General features: G+C 38.4%; 1 protein-coding gene across 10 annotated transcripts in view; it reads right to left on the reverse strand.

Moving 5' to 3' along the window:
- LOC117394917 (DNA-binding protein Ikaros-like) overlaps positions 1-25764 on the reverse strand; it is a 60591-nt gene that overhangs the window by 15277 nt on the left and 19550 nt on the right. For 6 of the 10 annotated variants that reach the window (XM_033993647.3, XM_033993645.3, XM_033993646.3 and 3 more), the window contains one exon: positions 1892-2152. The exons of the other annotated variants lie outside the window; for them this stretch is intronic. In XM_033993647.3, coding sequence (XP_033849538.1) covers positions 1892-2152 — 261 coding nt within the window. The remainder of the gene's footprint in view (positions 1-1891; positions 2153-25764) is intronic. 10 annotated transcript variants of the gene reach the window in all.

A 25764-nucleotide genomic window follows, 5' to 3' on the forward strand; every position in this document is an offset into this window, starting at 1 on the left:
ACATGGAAGAAACTGATTAAAAATGCATTTCAGGATCACAGTTTCACCTCAGCACATTTTGTATTTAAATGAGAGCCACTTCATTATAGACGTTATATTATAACTTCATTGCATTTACATTTCTTTTTTTTTTGGTTCTATTAGCTTCTGAACTACCAACAGTCAAATCCCAATACAGGAGTCAAAAAACACCTTTATCATTAGTTACAAACCTTTACAAATTAAAGACATACTATATACATAAGAGTTTGTGCTCAGAGTTTATTTTGAAAGGTTTGCTTACTCTTTGTAGAAACTTGAGTTATCTGTATTCCGTACAACCAGAACTACCCATGAATAGCAATTACTACCTGTCAGTTCAAGCTTGTCTCTTTAATATGCATATCCACATTCTTCCAAGTGACACACGGTACAAAGAGGGAGTAGTTCAATCTGAAACAAGTCTGCCATTATACGAGAAGGCAACCCAGGTGAAGAGTTTAAATCAAAAAGCCATTCAAGTGTCTTATTGGCATGATGTGGTTTTTAGATACTCAATTCATTGTTTAACAATAATTTATACCAAAATATAGAAAATGTGTAGGTTACACAATTACATTGTTCTCTGCCTGAAACCGAGACCATTTGCATTTTCAGAGGATAACCTTACTTATTGCAGGTAGAGAGAGACCAGTGTAAAAGGCTGCATCAAATGCAGACTTGGACAAAAGGTATTCAGTTTGACCCCATGTGGGTATGATAAGTTGCCTACCATTTTTTTAGAAATATGTTTCTATTGATATATGACCTCCACTGGATATGGGACAGTATCTTTTTCCCCTTTTATCTCAGTTAATGTCACAGTCATCAACACATTTTGCATATAGTGTTTATATAACCCTGACAAAAAGGTTTTACAGTATGGTGGCGGAAGATATGTAAAATTACTGCCACAATAGGGTCCACTCTTCTTGTATGATGACCATGACTAAACTTGACAGAGAATCATAAAATACAGTTGTGTACCAAGTATGTATTCCCTTGACCACACTTTGTTAGCCATCTTAGTTCACAGGTCAAAGTGAAGGGTGCTGTAAGACTGTACCCAATGAGCTTCCATAGCACTGAAAATATGAAACTGGCATTTTAAATGGTTTATGAAATATTAGCAGTTGAAGTTGTGTGACCTGTAACTGGAAGGCTTCCCAATTCTAATAATACCAATTCTAATATGAGTAACATGACACATTAGCAAGTAGAAATGTACATTATTAAACTAAAGCAGGACTGTATTGGTGATAAACAAATGATACAAGGGCATATATTGAAAGATAGAGGTAGATAGAGAGATAGATTTCAAATTACGGACAAATTCTGCTGTTACACACTCCTCCCAGTAGAATGCATGACTACCCAGAGCTTCTTTACCAATTCATTCTGGTATTATTTTTACATGCAGCTATTTGCAAATATATAGTCTGAAAAAAAATTGAATTTGTTTCTGTTGAAGAGCTTTGTATGTATGTACCTGGGTGAGAATGACATTACAGGCAATCATTAGAATGACCACTGGAGATCCTGTACCCTCTTAAGAGCCAACCAGTAAACACACTATTATTTATTGGCATAGGCTTCAGATACTTAGGAAGTGCTAAATATTACAGGATACAACGAGACTGAGGGTTTACAACAATATTAAAACATCTATTTTACAGAATATGCACAAATGTAGGGACCATACATGGGCAATCCTCATTGAGATATTTTACATTTAGCTGATTTTCTACTACATAAGCAGGCAAACTAGGTATGGGTATATCATACAGAGAAATAGATAGGACATACAATGCAACATCTATGTTATACAACCCCCAACCCCAAAACAATGGTAATAAATGTAGCCAGGTCTTACCGGTGTGGCTTCGTTTGTGTACCATGAGAACATTTGGACCGATGCAAACGATTCCACAGATATCACACTTTAGCTTCCCATTGGGGAGACGAATGCCACCTACTGACGAGTAGGCTTTGCTGCCTTGGCCTGCGTGGGAGCCATTCAATTTCACTCCCGAAGCATCAAGCACTCGCAAATCCTCTGCACATTGTTCCCCATTCACCTCACAGGCACGCCCATTCTCTTCATCATTCTGACTCTCTACTTTAATATTACTGGCTGAAAGAAATTGCAGTAGTATACCGTTTAGTATTAGCATGTCCTTCTACAGCTTGCTCTCATTTTACATGAAGTGACCATACCTTTAAAGAATAAACTGCCTTACAAATTAATAGTTTTTCATGTTCTTTTTTTACTCATGTTAATTTCTTGTAGTGTCCAAATAAACCGCTGAACAAAATAATGTCATGAATTTTACCTGTTAGCATTTTCACTTCCATTCTCTATATTTGTCTCAACTGTGCAGTTTTGAATAAACACGTTATAATAAACATGATATTAGGCATACTAGACAAAGAAATCTCTTTGCAACCAAAATCAAAATACACAATTATTACAGCATGTGTACATGAAAAACCGTAGGATACTATGAGGAATTAATAGGGATATAGGGCTGTGTATTTTTCTTTGAAAGTAACTTATACTGTAAGGGTGTTACTCTTTGAGGATGGGGAAAAAGTCTTTTATTTCCTAAACAAGTAGGCATGCTAATTTGCAAGAAACTCATTATATTAGAGCAATTAAAAGCCTCTGTCCAAATAAGGCTCTTGAGGCACTACAAAAAGCAGAGAGAGAAGATGGAGTTACAGGTTCTGGCTTCTAATTTATTTACAAACAAGTCCACAGACTGCCCAAACAAAAATGAATGTTTAAAAATTTCAAGTAGCTGTCTTCAAAGTATTATTACACCGTGTAACAATTATTATTTTTTTTTTTGGTTCCTGGTAGTAAGTGTTATTTCCTAATTGCTTATGCCTCAAAAGTATAGAAAATGGCTATTATTCCCCACAAACTTTGCTTTTGTGACCAGGACAGTGATATTTTGAAATTTACCTATTTCCAATGAGAAAACAGGCGAATTTGTGTCTTTTCGTTCACATAAAGTCAGAAAAAACAACATATGAATCCAAATTAACATGTATTTATACTAAAGTAATACAAAAATGACTACAAAAGATTTAGAAGTGAGTAGTTTTTCGAGATTTACGATTATACTGTAAATCACTTTCATGAATCAGCCCCCAAATGTAGTCTCCCATCATGTTCTCGTTATACTGTCCTTGGTAGCGGCGTTCAAAGTCCAGTATATCCTGGTGGAAGCGCTCGCCTTGCTCCTCCGAGTACGCTCCCATGTTCTCCTTGAATTTATCAAGATGAGCATCAAGGATATGGACTTTGAGGGACATCCTACAGCCCATTGTGCCATAGTTCTTCACCAGAGTCTCAACCAGCTCCACATAGTTTTCGGCCTTGTGATTGCCCAGGAAGCCCCGAACCACTGCGACAAAGCTGTTCCAAGCCGCTTTCTCCTTACTAGTGAGCTTCTTGGGGAATTCATTGCACTCCAGGATCTTCTTTATCTGTGGTCCGACGAAGACACCGGCTTTGACCTTTGCCTCAGACAGCTTAGGGAAGAAGTCTTGAAGGTACTTGAAGACTGCCGACTCCTTATCTAGAGCTTGTTACCATTATGGAGCAGCACGGCTTTGAGGCTCCTGGATGAGCTGTCAATGAAGAGGCGCCACTCAGATTGCCTCGAACAGACTGGTCACATTGTGGCAGAAGCAGAGCCCATCTTGACGGGTGAAGAAGCTGGAAAAAGGTTGGTGACGCTTCCTCTGATCTGCGACTTGCACACTTTCATCCAAAAAGTTCCACTGCTTAAGCCTAGACGTCAAAAGCTCGGCATTGGACTTGGTGAGACCAAGATCTCTAATCAAGTTGTTGAGGTGTTTTTGGTTGGGGTAGTATGGGTTTCTCTCCTCAGCTCCACCTCTGAAATTGTCATCTGGATCTACAACGTCTTCCTCGCTCTCTGACTTGCTGCTCTCTTCTAAAGACGGCTGCTCTCTCTCCGGAGGAGTGGGTACGGGGAGCTCATGGCAGTGTGGCACCGGGGCGATGGATGAAGGAAGGTCCGGATACGTGATAGCAGGTGCATTCTTGCCAGTCCGACGTTTGGAAGGGTCCACCATGCAGAAGTAGCAGTTGCTTGAGTGGTCAGTGGGCTCCCGCCAAATTCTTGGTATAGCGAACTTCATGGCTCTCTTTTCCCCTCTGTACCATCCTACAAAAATACATTTATTTCACCCATGACTAATGTGTAAGAGATTCTCGCAACATTTTTCATATATGTTATATTTTTTCAATAACATTGAAAATTGTAAAACATTTTAAAATTAAAAACTTTTACAATTTTAAAAAATGTAACAAATTTTATAACATAAAATTCCGAGCAACAATTGTCCATCTTACCTTCCAGAGTTTTTTTGCAGTGCTCGCAGGTGAAATGAGGTGCCCAGGATTTGTCTTGATCCCCGACAGGCATGCCGAAATATGCCTTGTAGGCCTCACACATCTTAGCAGATGCTTCCACGGAGTACTTTTTCGCTCTTGTCTTGATAAATTGGCCGCAGACATAGCAAAATGCGTCTGCCGGATGCTTGCAGCCTCTTGATGCCATCTCAGAAAAATGCAGATATGTATCCACTTAGGCAGCTGGAACTAAACTGAACTGGTGGGCTTAAGGCCCCTGTATTTATACTACTATTTATATTACTGGAAAGTTCTAGAAAGTTCTAGAAGTTACTCCAAGTTTACTCAGCGCTGAATCTATCTGGAATGTTCTGGAAAATAGGTAAATTTCAAAATATCACTGTCCTGGTCACAAAAGCAAAGTTTGTGGGGAATAATAGCCATTTTCTATACTTTTGAGGCATAAGCAATTAGGAAATAACACTTACTACCCAGGATCAAAAATTGTGTTACATAGTGTTATTAATGAGGCAATAAGAACAATGCAATCATAGTTCTGATATAATGTAATTTGTGAATCGCAATGAATCCTTTGGCCAATGTGCGGTAGAATAGGAAAAATTACATGAATGACAATGGAAGTGAATAAGCTTCACTGATTTTGCAGCCCCATAATGACAAAACATGCTGTAGTGCCGTACCAAGGGTGCTGGATGGCTTGGAGTCCACTTTAAGATAGGAAAAGACAGCAAGGGCTTTTGGGTTTTTGGGTGTATAACTTGTGAGAGCAGATCTTATGCAATTTATAGTCGTTCAAAACCCCAGAGCTATCTTTTACCAGCTGAAAAAGATATGTTATATTTTAATATTTAAAATATAGACTTAAAGTATAGCCACAACAAGAACATGTGACAGACGACACTTCCTTTTTTTTCCATTAGGTCTTTGTTTTGTTTTGTTTTGTTTTAAATTCAGGAATAGGGAATTTCCAATAGACTATAAAGTCTCCCCACCTCACATTTGTGTTGAACACAAATATACACAAGAAACACACTGAAACTGAAGAGGGTGTACTGTAAATAAAACCAACCAGAAAGACAAAAACAAACTCAGCTTTAACGTCAGTCCACTACAAACCAACACTTTGTTAAAATAACTATAGATGTCAATTATATATATATATATATATATATATATATATATATATATATATATATATATATATATATATATATACATGTATATATATATATATATATATATATATATATATATATATATATATTGGTATATATTGGTATTGTTATATTCCCCTCTGAAACAATTCCAGCCTTACAGATCCTAACTTGAACCTTGAACTGTAATTACAAAATGCAGTCACCAGGTGGCACAGTGTACAATCGTACAATGAAAGGCTTGTTAACGAAGAATAAAAATATATTTTTTAGACAGTAAACCTGGTGTTTTCTGTCTCCTCTGTGTACACTGAAGATTCCAGGTACAGCATGGATGTACAATTGAGTAAACTGTTTTCTCAGTTTACTCAATTGTACATCCATGTTGGATCTGTTGGATCTATCCAACATTAACAATTCTGCTACTGTGCTGCTTTTAGAACTATCAGAACAAGCTGGTGGAAGGCTTCACATTGGTGTCACAAGGCATGATATGAGTCCTACAGCTTAAACTTTGGAGAACGTAAAGCAAAGTGCACAGAAAGCCAAACTATGGAATAAAGTAGTAAACAGATTCCAAGGAATTTTTTGGGGGTCACTTTGCAAATGATTGTGGAACATATTCCTAGTATCTTGCTTTAGGAGTATCCTTAGTGTGTGAATGTTAAAGCAGCCTCGTCAGCCCAATGGAATTGTCCTTGGTGCAAGGCCTGCCTGTTAATGCTCGCATCTGCTTATCTACACTTCTCAGGTACAGAACTGCACAAACATCCCAGCAATGATGACACTGCGGTTTGCTTGTCATAATGCAACCAGGTTTCCACATCGCCATACGGGCTCACGAAGAGGAACAAGAAGAAATATTGAAATATAGGAATCCAGGGAAAAAAGAGGAAGCTTCAACAAGCAGGTCAGCTCAACTGACACACTAAGAATTAAGGAGAAGTGACAGAAAGGGAAGCACTGACAAGGAATTATACAAATCAGCAGCTGAAGCAAGCCTTTTGTAGTCCTGAGCAGTTTTTATGATTACAGAAACAGGGATAATAACAGTATGTTTAACACCATTACTTTAAAGCCTAAAGACACGGTCTACTGGCAGAGTTTATAACAATGGCCATTTTAGCTTTTCATATCCAACAGCAGTAAGAACAAGTGTCACCTCACAGCATGCGTCACCAGGAATTCTGGGTCTCAAACAGTAAATTCAGTCTTGTTCTTATGAAAAAATTCCTATAGCTTATAAAGCAAATTAGTACAGGTATAGCACTGTTATCTTAACTAATGTGTTCTTGTTGTTTAAAATCCCTCTATATCACTTTCTGTTTCAGTCATCACATCCTAAAACTCCCTTGTCCCCTGTCCCCTAAGTTCAGCTGGTGCTCCAGAATGTAACCATTAACCTGTCCCCCTGCAACCCTAGCCCAAGTGGATGTTAAACTCTGGTGTAGTTTAAGGTTTGACATGATTCTGAGAGCTGTCACCAGGAGTTTTTAGTGTTATTCAATTACAGCCACTGTCTTCTTTGCATACTCTTTGTATGTACCTGTATTGTCCAGAGGGCTGTAATTATTCAATTTTCTTGGTTGAAAGAGAAATAGCCCCCACATAGATAACTTTCCTCAAAGGATACTAAGGAATACATGCAACTTGTGTGCAGCATTTTATTTTCTGCTAACTGTGTCTGATTCACATCATCAAGGCTGGCGATCTGAGAATACAGCAAAAACCCAGAACAGTTTGTACAAGTGCTAACAACTATCTGGATTGGGTCATTTCCTTGCAGGTATGGGTCACAGGCAGATATCATAATATATATTAAAAGGGGAAAAAATGCTCTGCAGCCTGTTAGGTCTGTATGGTTCTGCACTGCATGAGTATGTAATTGCTTTTGTTTTTTTGAGGTAGAAAGAGATAAAACAGGAAACTGCACTTCATACCATCGACCCTACCGCTGCTGAGTTTCTGAAGGTCTAATTCACTCTCCCCCTATACCGTAACCACAATATGCTTCCATTCACTCTCCTGACTGAGCAATGCATTTCTGATATATTTAGCTCAAACACACATAATACAAAGCTATGAAAATGTCACAAATGATGGCGATGAGCAATGCTTATAATACCATACAATTATAACAATTTGTATTTCTAAAGCACCTTTCATGCAGAAATATCAAAGCGTTGTATAATTACCTAGATTTGGCCATGTCAAATAAATATGGTATCAGATATACTGTACTTCAAAATATCAGAGGGGACCCATGACACGGCTCCTATGAATGAAGTTGTCTTGAAGACAGTGCTGATTTTAATTGATTTTAGTTGCAAATATAACATTGTAATTTCTCAATGTATTAATGCAATCATATGTAGGGTATGTTATAAATCTTCAAAAAAAAACAACAACAAAGAAAACCTGTATCCAGCAGAACACTTTATACTGTAACTATGAGCCAGCTTTGAGGATTAAACATAATTCTTATACAACAAATTATAAATACATTTTAGTATTTATGTACTGTAAATAGTTAGATTTAAGTTGAATTATATTTGGTTTTACAGCTTTAAAGTTACATTATTAAGATTATTTTATAAATCATTTAGAAAAAAGCAATACAAAACAACCACAGTCCAGTTGTATACACGGATACTTTAACCTGTTCAGTCCCATGGGTGAACTGGATTACTGTTGTTCAGGAGCATTACTGGTAGTTAAAGAGTTAATATGTGTTACTAAAAAAAGGACAACGAAAAGTTTTACAGAACTTTGTGCCTCTGTTTTATAATCTCCTAACCCTCCTAGTTACATGCTTTAAAACGACTGTGACAATACTGGGATTTATCCCAATAACTCAATGCTGGATTTTGCCTACTGTACTTGGAAGCATTGTTATCATAACAAGATATCTCAGCCACAGGGGTACCAGCAGGGGTGTGGATCCTGCTGCACCTAGATGTTTCCTGTTCTTTGGGACAGACATGTGGAAAATGGGTCTTGGTGACCCCAATGTTTCCCCAGATAAGATCACCTTAAGTCAGCGAAAGGATGAGATAATTAGGCCAGCACGTAGGACTCTTGTCTTTTGGTAGAATGGCGAAAGAGGGAACCAAAGATTAACTTTGACTATGCAGACTACAGCTTTGCATACGTTTACACTGACTGAAAACACAAGGGCCACACCAAGATAGAAACAAAGGGCAAAGTTAACCAGGAGCCCAGAATTCCCCTTTAAAGAAATGTAATCCTTGAATAACCCCTGCGATGCCACGAAACACAAAATGATTTGTCCGAGTCTATGTAATCTACAGGTTATCTACTGTACCAGTGGAAGGAATGCAGTGATAAAAACATCCTGTATAAATGTAAAGCCTAAATGAAGGGGAGCTTTACACATCTGCTGCCTTCAAGACAACTGCCATCAGTGATGTCATCCACAGCCTTCAAAACACTCTGCTTGTGCAATGCAATGGCTTTTGGTTGGCTCTTGTTGCTATGGAAATATTTTAAACAGACAATAGCTAGTGATGTTCCAAATGTAATACCAATGTATTTGTGTGTCTCATTGTGTGCAAATAAAATCTGTAGTATTAGTGTTACTGTGAATGTAAATGTGTGGCACTTTGAGTTTCAGAAGAGCTTTAAGCAAAAAAGTCTTGTCCCAATAACAGATCTTCAGTTTCAGGCAGACTGCAGGTAATAATGTTGTAATACTGCTACTGAGATGTAAGGCAATTGCTTTATAAGCCCACTGTAAGAAAAAGAAAGAGCTAGCTAATCTTATTGTTTACTATGGTATACCTTAGTAAAATCAGTTGAATATTTAGTTGTTCAAACTTTCTTTTCACTTTGAATCGAGTGAAGACTATTTAACATTATAGGTTTACTCCCTGTGCAACAGCTATTGTGATCCCCTACTCTGTATTCCCTGTGAAACAGCTATTGGGCTCCCCTACTCTGGAGAGCTAAACCATCAACAGAAGAATGATAATTGCCAGAAAGCTGATATACTGAACTCATGAGAGGTAAGAAACTATTGTAACTTGGTTAATACCCCTTTAAGAGGTATTGAGAAGTGGGCCTTGTTTTCATGTATTTTGGGATCACATCCTTACTGGGTTAATGACTACAGCAGTGGTGGCTTGTCATAAGAGGCTACGGAGGCTAAGCCTATGTGTAATTTTGTAAAAGTAAAAAAAAGCTTAACCTTATGTCATGCTTTCCAGTGTCTACTGTTTTGCTACTGGCTAATGTAGCCTCAAAATGGGTGGGATTATGTGTGTCTTCCACCTGCAATCACCCTCTGTCAAGTTTTAATGTATTTGCATTGGCTACACGATGCAAGATTGCGGCTAGCCTCTACCACTCATAATTAGATTTAATCTTGACGTATCTGTTAACCAGGCAGGTTATGGGTCACGTGTGGCTACTCGCTTAAGTTTCAATTTCCATACACTACGTTTTAGATTTTTTTTTTAATTCATACACCATTTTCCTCGCTTTCAATTGAGGAAAAAAATAAGAATAAAAAATAACAATAAAGGTCATCTAAAGCCTAAATTGGACCTTCTTCAACAGGGAGGACCAAAACAAAATAGCCTTTTTTAATTGCTCATGGTACGAAAAAACGAAATGGTCGACTGCGAATATTCACAGTGGATTTTTGTGGGCTACAGTGATTTAAAAAATCTTCCACATGTTGTAAAAATATTTTTTCTACAAATGGCATCACTCAAGACTTTTTGTTATATTCTGTTGATTGCCTTATGTGCTGCTTATACTATATTACTGTATTACATTTCTTAAATTACAATTAATTAAATTACAAAGTACCTTTTGAAACATACAACATTGTACTGCGTATAATAATAATACATATATATATATATATATATATATATATATATATATATATATATATATATATATATATAATCACCTTGATTTTATTCTTCTTTAACCATTCTGAAGTTGACTTTGATGTGTGCTTTGGGCATTTGTTATGTTGGAACGTCCAGTTGCGCTTTAAACCAAGTTTTGTAGCAGAGGGTTTCAGATGATAGGCCAATATCTTTTGGTATGCTATGGAATCCATTTTACCATGTATTGGAACTAAATTTCCTGTGTCATTAGAGGAAAAACAGCCCCATAGAGAGATATCACCACCTCCATTCTTGACAGTAGGTTGTTTTCTTTGTACATCTCACCAGACTTTCTCCAAACGTAATGACTATCAGCGTGACCAAATAGCTCCATTTTTGTTTCATCACTCCACAAAACCTTTGACCAGAACTCATATCCATCGTTCAAATGCAGTTTTGCAAACTTTAAACAATTGTCCTTGTGATGTTTTCCTAAGAGTGGCTTTTTCCTTGGCCTGCGACCATTGAGACCTTCACCATGCAATACTATGGTTGAAATGGATACCCCAGTCCCACTTGCAGCCAATTCACTTTGAATATCGTTGGCAGTCTGTGTTGGATTGTTATTAACCTTCTTCACAATTCTTCTACTTGTTCTTGGTGAAAGAACCTTCTTTCTTCCAGACCGAGGGAGCGTTGTGACAGAACCATGAGACGTGTACTTCTTGATAATAGAAACAATAGTTGAAATTGGGATACTCAAATGCTTGGAAATCTTCTTGTATCCTTCTCCAGCTTTATGACAATAAATAATTTTCTGCCTAAGGTCAGACAGCTCTTTACTTTTTCCCATATTGACTTATTGGTAATGATAGCAATCATCCAATGCTTAACCCTTTTGTACTCTCTAAGAATGTTCACCTACAATCCAGCATTTTCTAGACTTTTCGAGAATTAGGTTCTGCATTATCATATTGAGATTTCTAGCACCTTGTAGACAATACTATCATAGAATCAAAGGGTATGAATAGTTTTGAATTCACATTTTTGGAATTTTGCAAAACATTTGCTGAAATAAATAATTGTACACATCTATTTCTTGTAACTTTTTTTCCTCATCCACAAAAGCAAAACTGTTGCTACAAAAGATTTTTCCTATAATTATTTGTTTTCGAGAAATTTCTGGAAATTATACATTTCCATTTGGGTATGTAAACTTTTGACTACAACTGTGTATATATATATATCTTATTAAAGTCAGGAGCGGCTACTGGACTAGAGTGATGATTTTGCAGTTATTATAATTTACTTGGCTTTGAGCTTGCCAGAACTGAAGCTCTTTCATTATTCTATTCAAATCATGTGACACTGTGACCTTTCTTTGTTGGTCATATTGCTACATGATTTAAGTTATGATTTGAATTAACTGAGGAAGGCTGTTCAGATCTCACACTTAATCTGAACAGTAGAATTCTCTTCACAAGCTCAAAAGAACAATTATAATACCTCAACACTAGAACAACAAAATCCAAAGTCACTTGAAATAGAAAGTGAAATGCAAGTGAAAAAATAAAAATGACATACTGTATGAAGATGCAATTTCATGATCGGTAAGTTTGTCTTCAAAGTCAGAAATAAAAAAAGCAATGAGTGTTCCTGTTTGCGTGCACATCACATGTACCAAATATACCCCAGTAAGGCTTGCTTGCAGAGCTGGGCCCAGCAGTGCAGTTCAAAGCTAGTAGATGTGACAGTTATCTCTGGTTTTCTGAAAAGAGCAACACTGCGATAAGGAATATTCAGATTAGGACTTGGGGTTACAAACCACACGAAGGCAGGAACTTCCACGCTTTTTTTTCTACATTTGGCAGTTTTGGAAACTCAAGTTTAAATCTCTCCCTGATAATACCAGCAAAAAGGGCTTTATCACAGTAATCGCAATAACATTTGACATGGAACTCACAACAACTATTAGGTACATTAAGCTCTATCAGGCTTCATTTTCTTCAGTGTCAAGTAAGGTATGGCTGAACGTTAAATCATGGAAAACATTAGGTTATTATCATAACCCTGGTTCCCTGAAATAGAAATGTAACCATTACCGTATGGGTATTTACCGCCTAAAGACCCCGAAACCTGAATAAGATATACCAAAGCTGCTCACAGACTTCCGCGGCATTTTTCCTTTGAAACTTTGCTATTAGGGCCAGTCCAGGAACCAACCAAATGTGGCCTTAGTAGGGGGGTTGCCTTAAAATTGACATTGCTGTACATAACTGTGGCAATGTGCTCCGCCCCTGTGTGCGTTTATGTTGTATGTTGCGTGTGTTAATGTTGGTGTATAGAGATGGCTGCACGGGATATAAATGGGTGTGTGCAGCACAAGTTATTTAAAATGTATAATTGTATTTAGGCACGAGGATGGCACATCACTTCACGTGCATTTAAAGTATTTAATATGTGAGCACGAGGTTGCACATAATTAATTCACGTGCTGGGATTCAAGTGAATAATTAATTAGTAATTGAATCCCGGCACAACAGTATATATAGATGCACGTTTTACTCACTCGGGGTTGTGTGTTCGGTGAGTGGAGAACGGGTGTGGAGAGGAGTAAAGAAAAGTAAAATTAAGGAAAAAGTAGATATAAGTTTGTTGTACTCACCGTGTTTGTTCGTCCCTGTTTGTTAGTGTCTGTTCGTTTTGTTCGTCTATTTATTTTGGCTTAAAGTGCCTGTGTTTTGTTTTATTCAAACCTTTCATTTTACAATAAACCGACGCAAGCAAGCGTCATCATATCATTTCATTTCATCTGTCCTGTGTGTTATTAATTTCCTGGATCTGACGGCACCACTCAGCCAGCCGTGTGACAATAACATTTCTCAAAACAAATAAAAAAAAGGTTTTAGTTTAGTTAATTTATGAAATTGGTTCTCTCTTCATGCTAGTTTAACCATTCTTCACTTATTTCATTTCAAAAGTTTAAAAAAAAAAAAAAAAAGTTACTTCATGTTGCATACCAGAGTTTTTTTTTTCTTTTTTTCTATTGGTTGTTTACAGCATGAATGAAAATGGTGGCCTTAATACTGATTACAAGGGTGGCCTTCATATTGAAGGTGACTTTACATTGCTGTTGATAGAAGAAAATCGAGACTATAAAAAAGTGTAGCATGGGAAAGTTAAGCCCAGAGAGTGACTCATCCAACATCATCTTGCTCCCATCTAACTGAGTACAGCTGAAGGTAGAGGTGGGAGTGAGAGCGGCTGATTATTACAACCCTTTTGTGCGACCTTTCAGCTCACTGTTGAACCCACCTGCCGACTACACCAAAGAGCAGGTGGGGCCCATAGGAATTTAAAGTTCACTCAGTATGATTGCACTGGATTCAGAAAGCTCAAAGCTAAAATGGATGCAGGATAGTGTCAACATTTGAGCGCAGGCCATTAAGCAATTGCCTGTTTATGGTGAAAAAAAAGTTCCTGTTTTATTGAAGGATAGAAAATGTATCAGTGCCAGATTTCATCACTATATATATATATATATATATATATATATATATATATATATATATATATATATATAGGAGAGAGAGAGAGAGAGAGAGAGAGAGAGAGAGAGAGAGAGAGAGAGAGAATGAAAATAATATATGGGTCAGAATATATTACCACACAATAATAGAGCAATATTATTATCTTATATAGTCGATGTTTCTTAAACCTGGTTGCCTTTCTTAAGCTGTTTTTGTTTGGCTGAGATAGCTTCTTTTGTGATGAGCTGCTCTGGAAAATGCTGCATTCATTATGTCTGCACAGGTAACGGTCAATGCTGCTAAAAATGCTTAGGTTCGAACTTGGTTCAAAGTTGTCCCCATTTTTTTTTTTTTTTTTACTGACAAGATGACATTTGAAAAGTGTTGTCTGCTTTACAGTGCTTGTAATTAGTGATAAATGTGGTGGCTGTTGACATTAAGTGGCACAGGCAGCCACTGCACACTGAAGAAGGTGATAACCTAACTAATATCAGGATTTATTTTTTCCCACTTTTAGCTGAAAGTATGCAATCACTCAACCATGTGTACAACGCAAACAGATAGGCACTCCTATAGCAACATGCTGGTCACAAAGGCAAAATTACTATCGCAACAAATCCAGACAAATGTTAGGCAGATTTTAAAGTAAGTACGGGCAATTTTATTAGGAACATTTCAGTTTTAAACAAAGCAATTTCTTTTTGTTCGTTTTTTGAAGCCTAATAAGGCTGAATGACTGAGTGAGCTGCAAGAATACATTTTGTTTAAAATAAAATAAAAACAAGCACTATTTTTTTTCCTGGACTTTAAATCTGTATTTCTGTTACAGTTGCAATTTCAATGGTAAGTTAAATTGAGCCTTTTGCTTTACATACTTTAAAATTATTACTTCTAATACTAGAGTATTGCTTACTTATGAACAATCTCCATTCCCAAGGTGTTTGTACCTATGGGGTTCATATATATATATATATATACTGTATATATATATATATATATATATATATATATATATATATATATATATATATATATATATATATATGAGGCCGAATGATCTCATGACAATAGCGCTGAGCTGTCATGTTAGAACATAAGAACATAAGAACGTTTACAAATGAGAGGAGGCCATTCAGCCCATCTTGCTCGTTTGGTTGTTAGTAGCTTATTGAAGGATCCCATGGTGTCAGCTTCAACAACATTACTGGGGAGTTGGTTCCAGACCCTCACAATTCTCTGTGTAAAAAAGTGCCTCCTATTTTCTGTTCTGAATGTCCCTTTATCTAATCTCCAATCTACATTATACAGATATCACTTTTTTTTTTTTTTACATACAATTACCCATTTATACAGTTGAGTTTTTACTGGAGCAATCTAGGTAAAGTACCTTGCTCAAGGGTACAGCAGCAGTGTCCCCTACCTGAGATTGAACCCATGACCCTCCGGTCAAGAGTCCAGAGCCCTAACCGCTACTCCACACTGCTTCCCAATAAAAACAAGCACTTGCCTTGAACATGAACAAGGTTAGTTCCGCCACTGTCTGAGATTGCCGCCCACACCATGACACTCCCACCACCAAATCTGTCAACCTGTCGCACACAGTTGGCCGCATAACGTTCATGACGTCGCCTGTATACCCGGGCTCTTCCATCTGCATGTCGAAGCAGAAATCTGGATTCATCACTGAACACCATGTTTTTCCATCTTTGTATGAGCCACACTCTGTGATTATGATTACCACTGAAGTCGTAGTCGATGATGTTGCGGAGTAAGAATCACTCCTCTAAATGGCCTTCTTGCTCGGATACCTGCTTCCCGTAGGTGGTTTCTGACAGTCTGGAAATTCTACGCATTCCTGGTACTGCAGATGTTGTAGAGGTTGCAGTGGTGAACCTGTCACGTAAATGACGTAGGCGTATAAATCTGTCCTGGGCTGCCGTCATCACATGTGGTCTGCTGGATCTTGGGCGGTCAAGTGTTGTTCCACGTTGCTGGTATCAGTGCCAAAGCCGTCCTATAGTGCGCTGGGAAACATTCAGATGCTGTGCCATGGCGGACTGAGATTCGCCAGCTTCCAAATGACCAATAGTATTATTCCGTTGAGCCTCGGTAAGTCTAGGCGTAACTTCAAATGTGTCTACAATGGGGAGGCTGTGTGGTCCAGTGGTTAAAGAAAAGGGCTTGTAACCAGGAGGTCCCCGGTTCAAATCCCACCTCAGCCACTGACTCATTGTGTGACCCTGAGCAAGTAACTTAACCACCTTGTGCTCCGTCTTTCGGGTGAGACGCACTTGTAAGTGACTCTGCAGCTGATGCATAGTTCATACACCCTAGTCTGTAAGTCGCCTTGGATAAAGGTGTCTGCTAAATAAACAAATAATACAATGAACACCAATAAGACATGCAAGCTGAGAAACCTCCACTTTTATAGCCACATCTCAGCATGTTGCACATGCAGTGAATGCACGTGAATAATGCAAGCCTTAAGCTAATTATGTTAATTTTGGGAATATTCATGTTTTGTCGTTCTGGTGTATGTCATGCGTTTTTGATCCTGACAATGTGACACTGTCAGCAAAGCGTGTTTAAATAAAATACAATTCTTTTGTTCAAGTTTTGTTGCAATTTTTAAGATTGAAGAAAAAATATCTGCTATGTGTTTCTTTTTTTGAAGGGTATATATATATATATATATATAGATAGATAGATAGATAGATATACAGGCTAACTTCACTATAACAAACCCCTCTTATAACGAACACCTGTTTTTAACGATCCCAGCAGCAAGAACCGTTTTTGTCAATGCAAATTAACCCTATTACAATGATCACATAGAGGATCGACTCGGATACAACAATCTCAGTACTGACTGACACTGAACTTTCTCCAGTTTCAAGTGTGTTATTCTCTCAGTGAAAACAAAGACCATGGTTGACTAATTCAAAGATCACACAAACTGCAACAGGCGTGAGGAGCAATCGACACTGGATAGTTTTTTCAAGAGAAAGCACATGTAATTACTTTATTCAGCATGTAAGTGTACATTCTTTCCTTTTTCATTTCTTTACTGCTTTCTTTTAAACATACTTGTAGCAGGGCGATTGCCCTGCACAGGGGGAAATTAGTGTTGGTGTAATTTATATGTGGAAACAGGTTTGTTTTGTGTGCTTTTTGAAGTTATGTTTGATCAAATGATTGTTTACAGACGGGCGCTTGATTGAGACTTGCTGCCTGCCTGTCTTCTGTGTGTGTCCTCTGTGCGTTACCATCGTTGGTAGCGTCACATGACCCGTTTGTTTACTTTCTGTTTTGTGTTTAATAAATCCTGAGTGCCGGCGTTTCAACTCCAACTCCCATGTCTCTCTGTCTTGCAATGCTGTTACCCACACGTGACACGAGTACCTTGTCACAATACCGTTTAAATGTTGATCAATGTGAAGGAATCTTCATAAAAGTACTATATATTGATATTCAATTCAAATTTGCTGTTTTGTCATTATTCTGATACAGAAAAATGCCAAACCCTATTATAGTGAACACCCTGATATAACAAACATTTCTCCAGGTCCTATGGGGGTTCGTTATAGTGAAGTTATGAGTAGCACACGTGCCACTGCTGTAAATTTAAAAAAAAATGCTCTATTACTATCAGGAAAAAAATAAATCAACCCTGACTTATGTCATAAAATTGTTCTGAAACTGGGGTTTACAAAGGTTACAAGTTATCTTTTGTAAAACAACATACTGTATACATTTAATGGACTGAACGATGTTCTTTCACTGTTGTGTTGTGGCCTTGTGATAGTTTCATGACAATAAATCATCTACTCACATTATTTTTTTTCTTTGACTTGTGGTATTTGTTCCCTTCCCTTCAATAGCCCCAAACCTCTCCTGTGACATTATTATTATTATTATTATTATTATTATTATTATTATTATTATTATTTATTTCTTAGCAGACGCTAAGAGTGATATTTTAATGGAGGGAGTACGTATAGATCTGGGTACTGTTTCAGCTCAACTCGATAAGCTTAACTTTTTTTTACTACCTCAATTTCACTTTTTTTTTTTTAAACAAAACTTTGGTGTTTTTTTTTGCTAAAAATAATTTAACTAAATTCCTTTTTAACAGGAATAAAACAGGTATGTAGTTGAACTTTAAAATGTTGCATGCACCAGGATTTACATTCTACATCACTTTTTTTTTCATGCTTCGCTACAACTACAAAACATGTGGTTTTAGCAAATAAAAAATACCAAGTTCAACAAGTTAGCGCAGTTTCTTTTTCTCTTAACTCCAAAACAAGCCTGTCATTATTATCAGAACTACTCCATGTTACGCACATGTTCCTGTTGTTGGTTAATTAGATTATAAGTCACAACACAATTTTACAGCAGTCATTTTAACAGTAAATCACAAAACAGCAAAAATGACCATAAAAGCTATTATCCCTTAAACCATCATTGAAATCCTTTGTATCAGCATGTCCCGAACGAGCACAAGCAGTTCAAAGTCTAGAATTAGCGCTGACCATTGAGCAGGCCAGTGGTTCCAATTGATATAGCTGTTAAAAAAAATGCACAATGCTGATTACTTGAATAGCACCAACAAACACATGTTCAGTCTAGTTAATAATATCCACAATGTCCACATCTCCCAGATTAAGTTATAATTATGTTTTCTTATGCATTGCCCTTTATGTAAGCGTTAACAAAATACTGTTTTTAGCCTGTACGTGCATGATCTATTTGCTGATTCGAGGACTAAAGTGAATCCCTCACACTTAAAAAGTCATACACACACACACAACATGTATACGACTATTGTACAAACACCCTGATGTTGTGTTTGCCACTACTGACCCTTAGCCAGAGCCCTAGCCATGTGAGCCTTTTCTGCAGCCATGGTTAGATCCTGAGAGATCATTTTAACTCCCCTGATACATTTGGGGTTTATCAGAGCACAGGAGATGCAGCTCACAGATAAAACAGCAACTTCCTCAAGGCTGCTGATTAAATCAGCAGACTCAGAAACTGCTAAAGGAACACAAACACATACAGAAAGATACACACACATAGCGCTCCTCGGCTTGGGTTGCTGCTTCTGACTGCTGCCCCAGACGCTCTGCCATAAATAAGTGAATGCTCAATACGCGTTTTCCTGCATGCCAGTAGCATTCTGCCAGCTGACACCTGCATAGCCAAAAGCAATGCTCCATTGAGCTCAATAAAAACAACTTTGGTTCTGTCGGTAACAGGAGATCTTAGAAACATTTACTGCAGGTGTGTAGTGATGCGAAGGGAAAAGCATGGTAAAGCATCAGAAAAAAATGTAGTGTATAGAAACTATTGTAACTGCATAGTACTGTACATCCAAAACAGTGAATGGTCAACTGAATCTTCAAGTGAAGCATATGCACAGGTTTTTAGAGTATGCATCCCTCTTCAAGCACGTTTTGCTGCTTCCTTACAGAACTCCTAAGGGCAGCTAGTTACACATTAGTACTTAGTTTATCTATTGTAGTTTATATAGCGAGCACCAAGATGGACTGCCTGACTGCAACTACAATACTGCTGAATTCCTATGCTGTACTGTACATGCCAGCCAAATCTTAGTTAATGGTGGAGAAAACCCCTTTCTGTGGTTTTAAATATTACACCTCATTAAAACTAGCATATCATTATTAAACCTTATTAAAACTAGTGCTATCTTACGGAACCATTTTAAGCTAACAGTTCCAAATGTAAAGATGAACAATACTCCATTGCACAAACCTAGCCCCCCCCCCCCACAGCTTCATTCATAAATCCCAAACTGGCAGTTATTCGAAACCTGTATGGGAGCTCATCTCCACTAAAAACAGAAAGCCAAGTTTTAACTTCAACTTTTAATTTGTAAGTTTACAGATGCACGAAAATGATCTGTGTTCTTATGAAGGCATTATCTGTAACGTTTGTTTCGTCAAGGTTCTATCACTGTACATGGCTTTTACATCAGAGTGCAGTGGTGTTAGCATTTATGGTTGCGGTTAGGGTTAGCTCTTTCATAGGAGATGGTAGAGGTGTAAGGCTAGGTTGTTCCTAGGTAGGTATCTCCCTTTAAATTATATAGTTCCATTCACGTTTGAAAATGTGGCTTTCATTCAGTGCTGAACCATGTCCTCTTGGTCTAACATTTACAATTTAAAAGTGTGGGGAAAATCGGAGATGTATGGTAAAAACTGTAATTCAGTTCATTATCAGTACCAGTAGCTCCTCCTTTCCTTTATAACAAGGAACTAGAACACACTTGACATCACATGTAAGGGTGTTAGTTCCAGTTTAATTTCATCAACGTTTAAGGCTTAAGCCATCATAAGAAGCCCTTTATCACTTTTTATAAATTACTGCAACATGTATGTGTGTTTAACAGTGTATATGTACATCATTAAATTCTATATAGAAAAAAATACACTGACCTGCATTACACATGTTATAAACTAAACTATTAACATTGCTCTGCATGAGTATAGATACAGGAAACCAAGCGGCATGAACCAGATTTGTATATATAAGTAAGGAACAAGTGTGTACAACTCAGATACTGATTTGAAGTGCTTTTACTGCACAAACTCAATACTTCAGAATTTGTTTTTTCGAATTTAGTACTGAAACTATCCTTTTAAAAGTTTACCACAGTAATTTTGCATGGTAAATCTGCACTGTCATTCTGCAGTTTTCCCTTGCTTTTCCCATGGTTACACTATACATTTAACATAGTTTGCCATGTTTTTAAGATGCTTTACCATACCTCTCTGGACTTTACAATGCTTATCTACAATAGGCTTTACCATGCTTTCACTATACTTTATTACACTTTGCTATGCTTTTCCTATGGTGAACTTATAAAGGTACCACTAGGGGTAGATACGATTAATATCTACTTATATGAAACACCTAAACCCTAACACTATGTATATGCTGTAGCAATGATGGCTTATACAGTAATTATACGATGCAAAGCCAATGCAAGTATATGCATTTAGCATAATTCATCCCTGAAAATTGTTAAAAACCTAGGATAGCAATACACGCGTTGTCTTAAGGTAGTATGGTGTACTTATACAGCTAAATTCACTTCCACTTTAAGAATTAACATTGACATATTAATGGCACTGGTACTCAGTGCATCGCTCCCCCTGATGATTAAATATTATAATTGTGTTGTTTGTTTTTTTTCTCCTCCCAGCTAATGATGATATTGAGAAAAGCAGAAATATAAGTGTGATGCGTAAAATGCATTTAAATCATGACGTCTTTCCTGTGCATTTTGTGTCAGGTTTGGGAATGTTCCGATAAATCTTCACCCTTCAAACCAAGGTGTGATGATGATGACTGAGCCCAGCTGCCGTTATAAAACGAATTTAACAGAATGACACCACTATCTCTATGTACAGTGATAGGAAAAGTACGTTTTCAGTTGATCAGCTCCAGTGGTTTATCACTTAACTCATACCCATAGACTACTGGTTTAAATCACCAAAGTCTCAACTGCAACTTTCCAAGATGAGTAGTTTTCATAAAGGGGTAGAAATAAGGAATAACCTACATGCCAAGGAGATACTGTAGATGTGTTACAGAGGAAACTCTATGATGTGCAGCAATTTCCTAACTAAAAACCCTGTCATATGAAGAGTTTCAACAGTACAGCGAACAAGATAGCAACTGCCTTTTAAAGAAACACTTCAGAAATGTAGTGAGCTGAGCTCTTTTTGTTTCAATTTTGTTTGTGCCACATGAAAGCAGTTGTAAATTCCAGAACCTGGCTTGGGATAGTTTCAACAATTCTACTCAGACAGGACCTTACACATACACAATCTGCTAGCTGAACCAAAACCGTGCTTTATTAGCAGGCAGGCAAGCCCTGGCACACATTGTAGCTCCTGTCTAGAATACAGTACATTATTAGCTATTGATTATTGGTTGAAAATGAACACGATCATCTCACTTATCTTAATTATTACAGGTTCCTCTGTAGTCATTAGTTCTTTCTCTCTCATACACTTTTCCCTTGTTACACTGAATTACATGAAGCTTATATGTTGTATACAGGTGGTAATGTAAGCTGGCGAAATGAACAAGCTGAATCCCAGGGTGAGAGAGAGAGCCCCCTCCACTACTCAGAACAGAATAAGGGAGATCAATCTGGTTTGTTTTACAGGGTAGGATACTAACATACGAACAAGCACTGTAGGTACTGTACCTGCCTGCCTATGTCAATTGCAAAGACTAGGTTTCACATTGCACAAAGTCCTCTAAGCGCTGGAGTAAAAAGCTAAAAACAATGCACTAAAATATTGTTAATATGTATTTCATACTGTTCTTTGGTTATACAGTAAGTTGTTAAGTATGTGTGAGTATTTGGCCTAGTTAATTTTAATATTTAATTTTATATATACAGTGCCTTGCATAAGTATCCCCCCCCCTGGACTTTTCCACATTTTGTAGTGTTACAGCCTGGAATTAAAATGGATTTAATTAGGATTTTTTTGTCACTGATCCACACAAAATAGTACATAATGTCGAGGTGGGGAAAAAAATCTACATATTTTTCAAAATTATTTACAAATAAAAAACTGAAAAGCCTTGATCGCATAAGTATTCACCCCCTTTGCTGTGACACCCCTAAATAAGCTCTGGTGCAACCAATTGCCTTCAGAAGTCACATAATTAGTTGAATGGAGTCCACCTGTGTGCAATTACATGATCTCTGATTAAATACATCTGTTTCTGAAAGGCCCCAGAGTTTGTTAGAGAGCATATCTAAACAAACAGCATCATGAAGACCAAGGAGCTATCAAAACAAGTCAGGGATAAAGTTCTGGAGAAGCACCAATCAGGGTTGGGTTATAAAAAAATATCCCAAACTTTGAACATCCCCCGGAGCACTGTTAAATCCATTATTAAAAAATGGAAAGAATGTGGCACAACCGCGACTCTGCCTAGAGAAGGCCGTCCACCAAAACTCAGTGACCAGGTAAGGAGGGCATTAGTCAGAGAAGCAACCAAGAGGCCAATGATAACTCTGAAGGAGCTGGAGAGATCCACAGCTGAGATGGGAGAAAACACACAGCCAAAGCTACACTGGAGTGGTTTAAAAACAAGAACCTGAATGTCTTAGAATGGCCCAGTCAAAGCCCAGACCTCAATCCGATTGAGAATCTGTGGCAAGACTTGAAAATTGCTGTTCACCAATGGTCCCCATCCAGAGCTTGAGCAATTTTGCCAAGAAGAATGGGCAAAAATTGCAGGATCCAGATGTGCAAAGCTGGTAGAGACTTACCCAAAAAGACTCACAGCTGTAATTGCTGCCAAAGGTGCTTCTACCAAGTATTGACTCAGGGGGGTGAATACTTATGCAACCAACAAATGTCTTTTTTTTTGTTTAATTAACTTTTGTGTTCACAATACAAAATATTTTGCACCTTCAAAGTGTTAAGTATGTTGTGTAAATCAAATGGTAAAAACCCCAATTAAAACCATTTTAATTCCAGGTTTTAACACTACAAAATGTGGAAAAGTCCAAGGGGGGTGAATACTTATGCAAGGCACTGTGTGTATATATATATATATATATATATCATTGTACTGCAATTGAAAATTGATTTCAGTGTTACTGACTCCTGATAATAAGAATTACAAGTAAGACCATTTTTTTTTGCAGATCAGACTCTGAACTGAAGGGCCTGTGGTCGCAGTGGACTGGACTGGACTGGGGTTCTGCATTGCCAATGGAAGGAGCCAGCTACAGGAGAGTTGAGGTAGCTGGTGGTGGTCCCTCAGGCTGCCACTGTGACAGCTACACCAACTGCAAAGGACCCACGGATCGGTCACATGCCCCCCTCCAGGAGTTTCCTGTCGGCAGACCCATGGAAAGGGTTGGGGTTGACACCTTGTGCCCGTTCTCCTGCTCAGACAAGGGTAACTGATACATCCTGGTAGCCCTCGACTACTTTATAAAGTGGCCTGAAGCCTATGCGCTGCCCGACCACTGCTGGAGGGGTTCTTCAGCCGATTCAGGGTCCCTCAGGAGCTCCACAGTGACCAGGGACGGAACTTAGAATCAAGGGTGTTTTGCAGGGATGTGCTGACCGGCAAGATGCGGATGACCCCCCCTTTACCCGCAGAGCGATGTTTTAGTCGAGCGGTTCAACCGCACACTCACGGTCCTGCTAGCCATCACCACCGCCACTCACCAACGTGACTGGGATGCCCAACTGTGCCTCATTCTCCTGGCCTGTCGCTCCGCAGTTCAGGACTCCAGAGATGGTGTTTGGCCACCCAGACCGGAGTATGCCAGGCTGCTGCAGGACCGCCTGGAGGTGGCCCACAGCTTCGCCAAGAGGCTGCCGGCTGCCAGCAGAAGAGAAACTACGGCACCAGGGCATGAGGGAGGCACTTCACAGCAGGGGAGCTGGTCTGGATGTACAGCCCCCAACGGAAGTGAGGCCGCTGCCCCAAGCTGGACAGCTACTGGCTAGGACCTTGCCACGTCTTGGTGCACATCGGGGAGGTTCTATATAGGATCCAGCTACCATCCAGAGGATGGCGGGTGGTACTCCACTGGGATTGGCTCGCTCCCTACCAAGGACGGGACCCCATGCAGTCTGGCATGGCAGCACCTGCCTCCCCCTTACCTGATAGTCCTGCTCTGCCACCCTTCAGCCCTGGCCCTGACCTGCCTGACAGTCCCACTTGACATGGACTCGCCAGACCGCCACCTGCAAACACAGATACCAACACAGACTCCCACGTTGGTTTTGGGACTTTGTTGGTCCCCTCAGGGATGAGGTACTTTAAGGGGGGAGCTGTGTAACAACCCTGGGTCTGCTGTAATCGCATTCGGGAAGGTTTTGTGACCCAGTCATAGGTTCAACTGCAGCAAGTGCTCAGGGACTGCAGAGACGAGAGAATTGCCACCAATCAGAAACTCGGCTTGCGGCGCGAGCAGGACCTGGTTGCAACAATCAAGGGATTGAAAGCGGGAAGCAGTGCATGCTTGGGATTGGTGGCTGGTGCACGGGGGCGTGGCCTGGATGGGGGATAAGTAGCGGGCTGCTGAGATGAACGGGGTGGTGTGGGAGGAAATAGAGCTGAAGAACAAAGAGAATGCACTTCTTTAGTGTGATGTCACATCCACGTCGTCACATTATTATTGCTAGGTGGTTCTAAACAAACAGGCGAGTCTATAGTAAAAGTAATTAGTGCATTTTAAAACATCTGTAAAATTGTATAAGAGGTCGTTTTTTAATATAAATCAAATTATAGCTAGTAAACAGCATGGTGCTGTGTTTTGCGGCAGACTGCAGCCACCATTAAGAAAGAGAAAACTGAAAAATGTGGTTTGAACACCATTGTTATATGTCAGCCATATCTGCAAAACATTTAACAATTCAAGGATGAAAATAAGATGTCCATTTCATAGCAATTTGAGCCATTCCAGATTTTATGGTGACCTTAATCATTCAGACACAATTAAGCTTGTTACTAGAATATCAATTTAACAAATATTTTCCACTCAAAACACGTTAATATTATTTTCACTCAGGGGCAACTAAAATACCTGTCCTAACCCACTATTTTCAACATGAGCTTAAATTGTAACCACTTTATGGGGCACTAGACCTTTAAATAAAAACTCATTTCAACTTTCGTAGAAAAAAGGCTTTTGCTTTTTATTTAAACAAGATACAGAACATTTATTTACAATATTCTGAGGTAATGTGTCCAGACAGAGAACAACAAAG

The sequence above is a fragment of the Acipenser ruthenus genome, chromosome 3 (genome assembly GCF_902713425.1).
Source record: "Acipenser ruthenus chromosome 3, fAciRut3.2 maternal haplotype, whole genome shotgun sequence".
In the NCBI taxonomy this organism is placed as follows: domain Eukaryota; kingdom Metazoa; phylum Chordata; class Actinopteri; order Acipenseriformes; family Acipenseridae; genus Acipenser; species Acipenser ruthenus.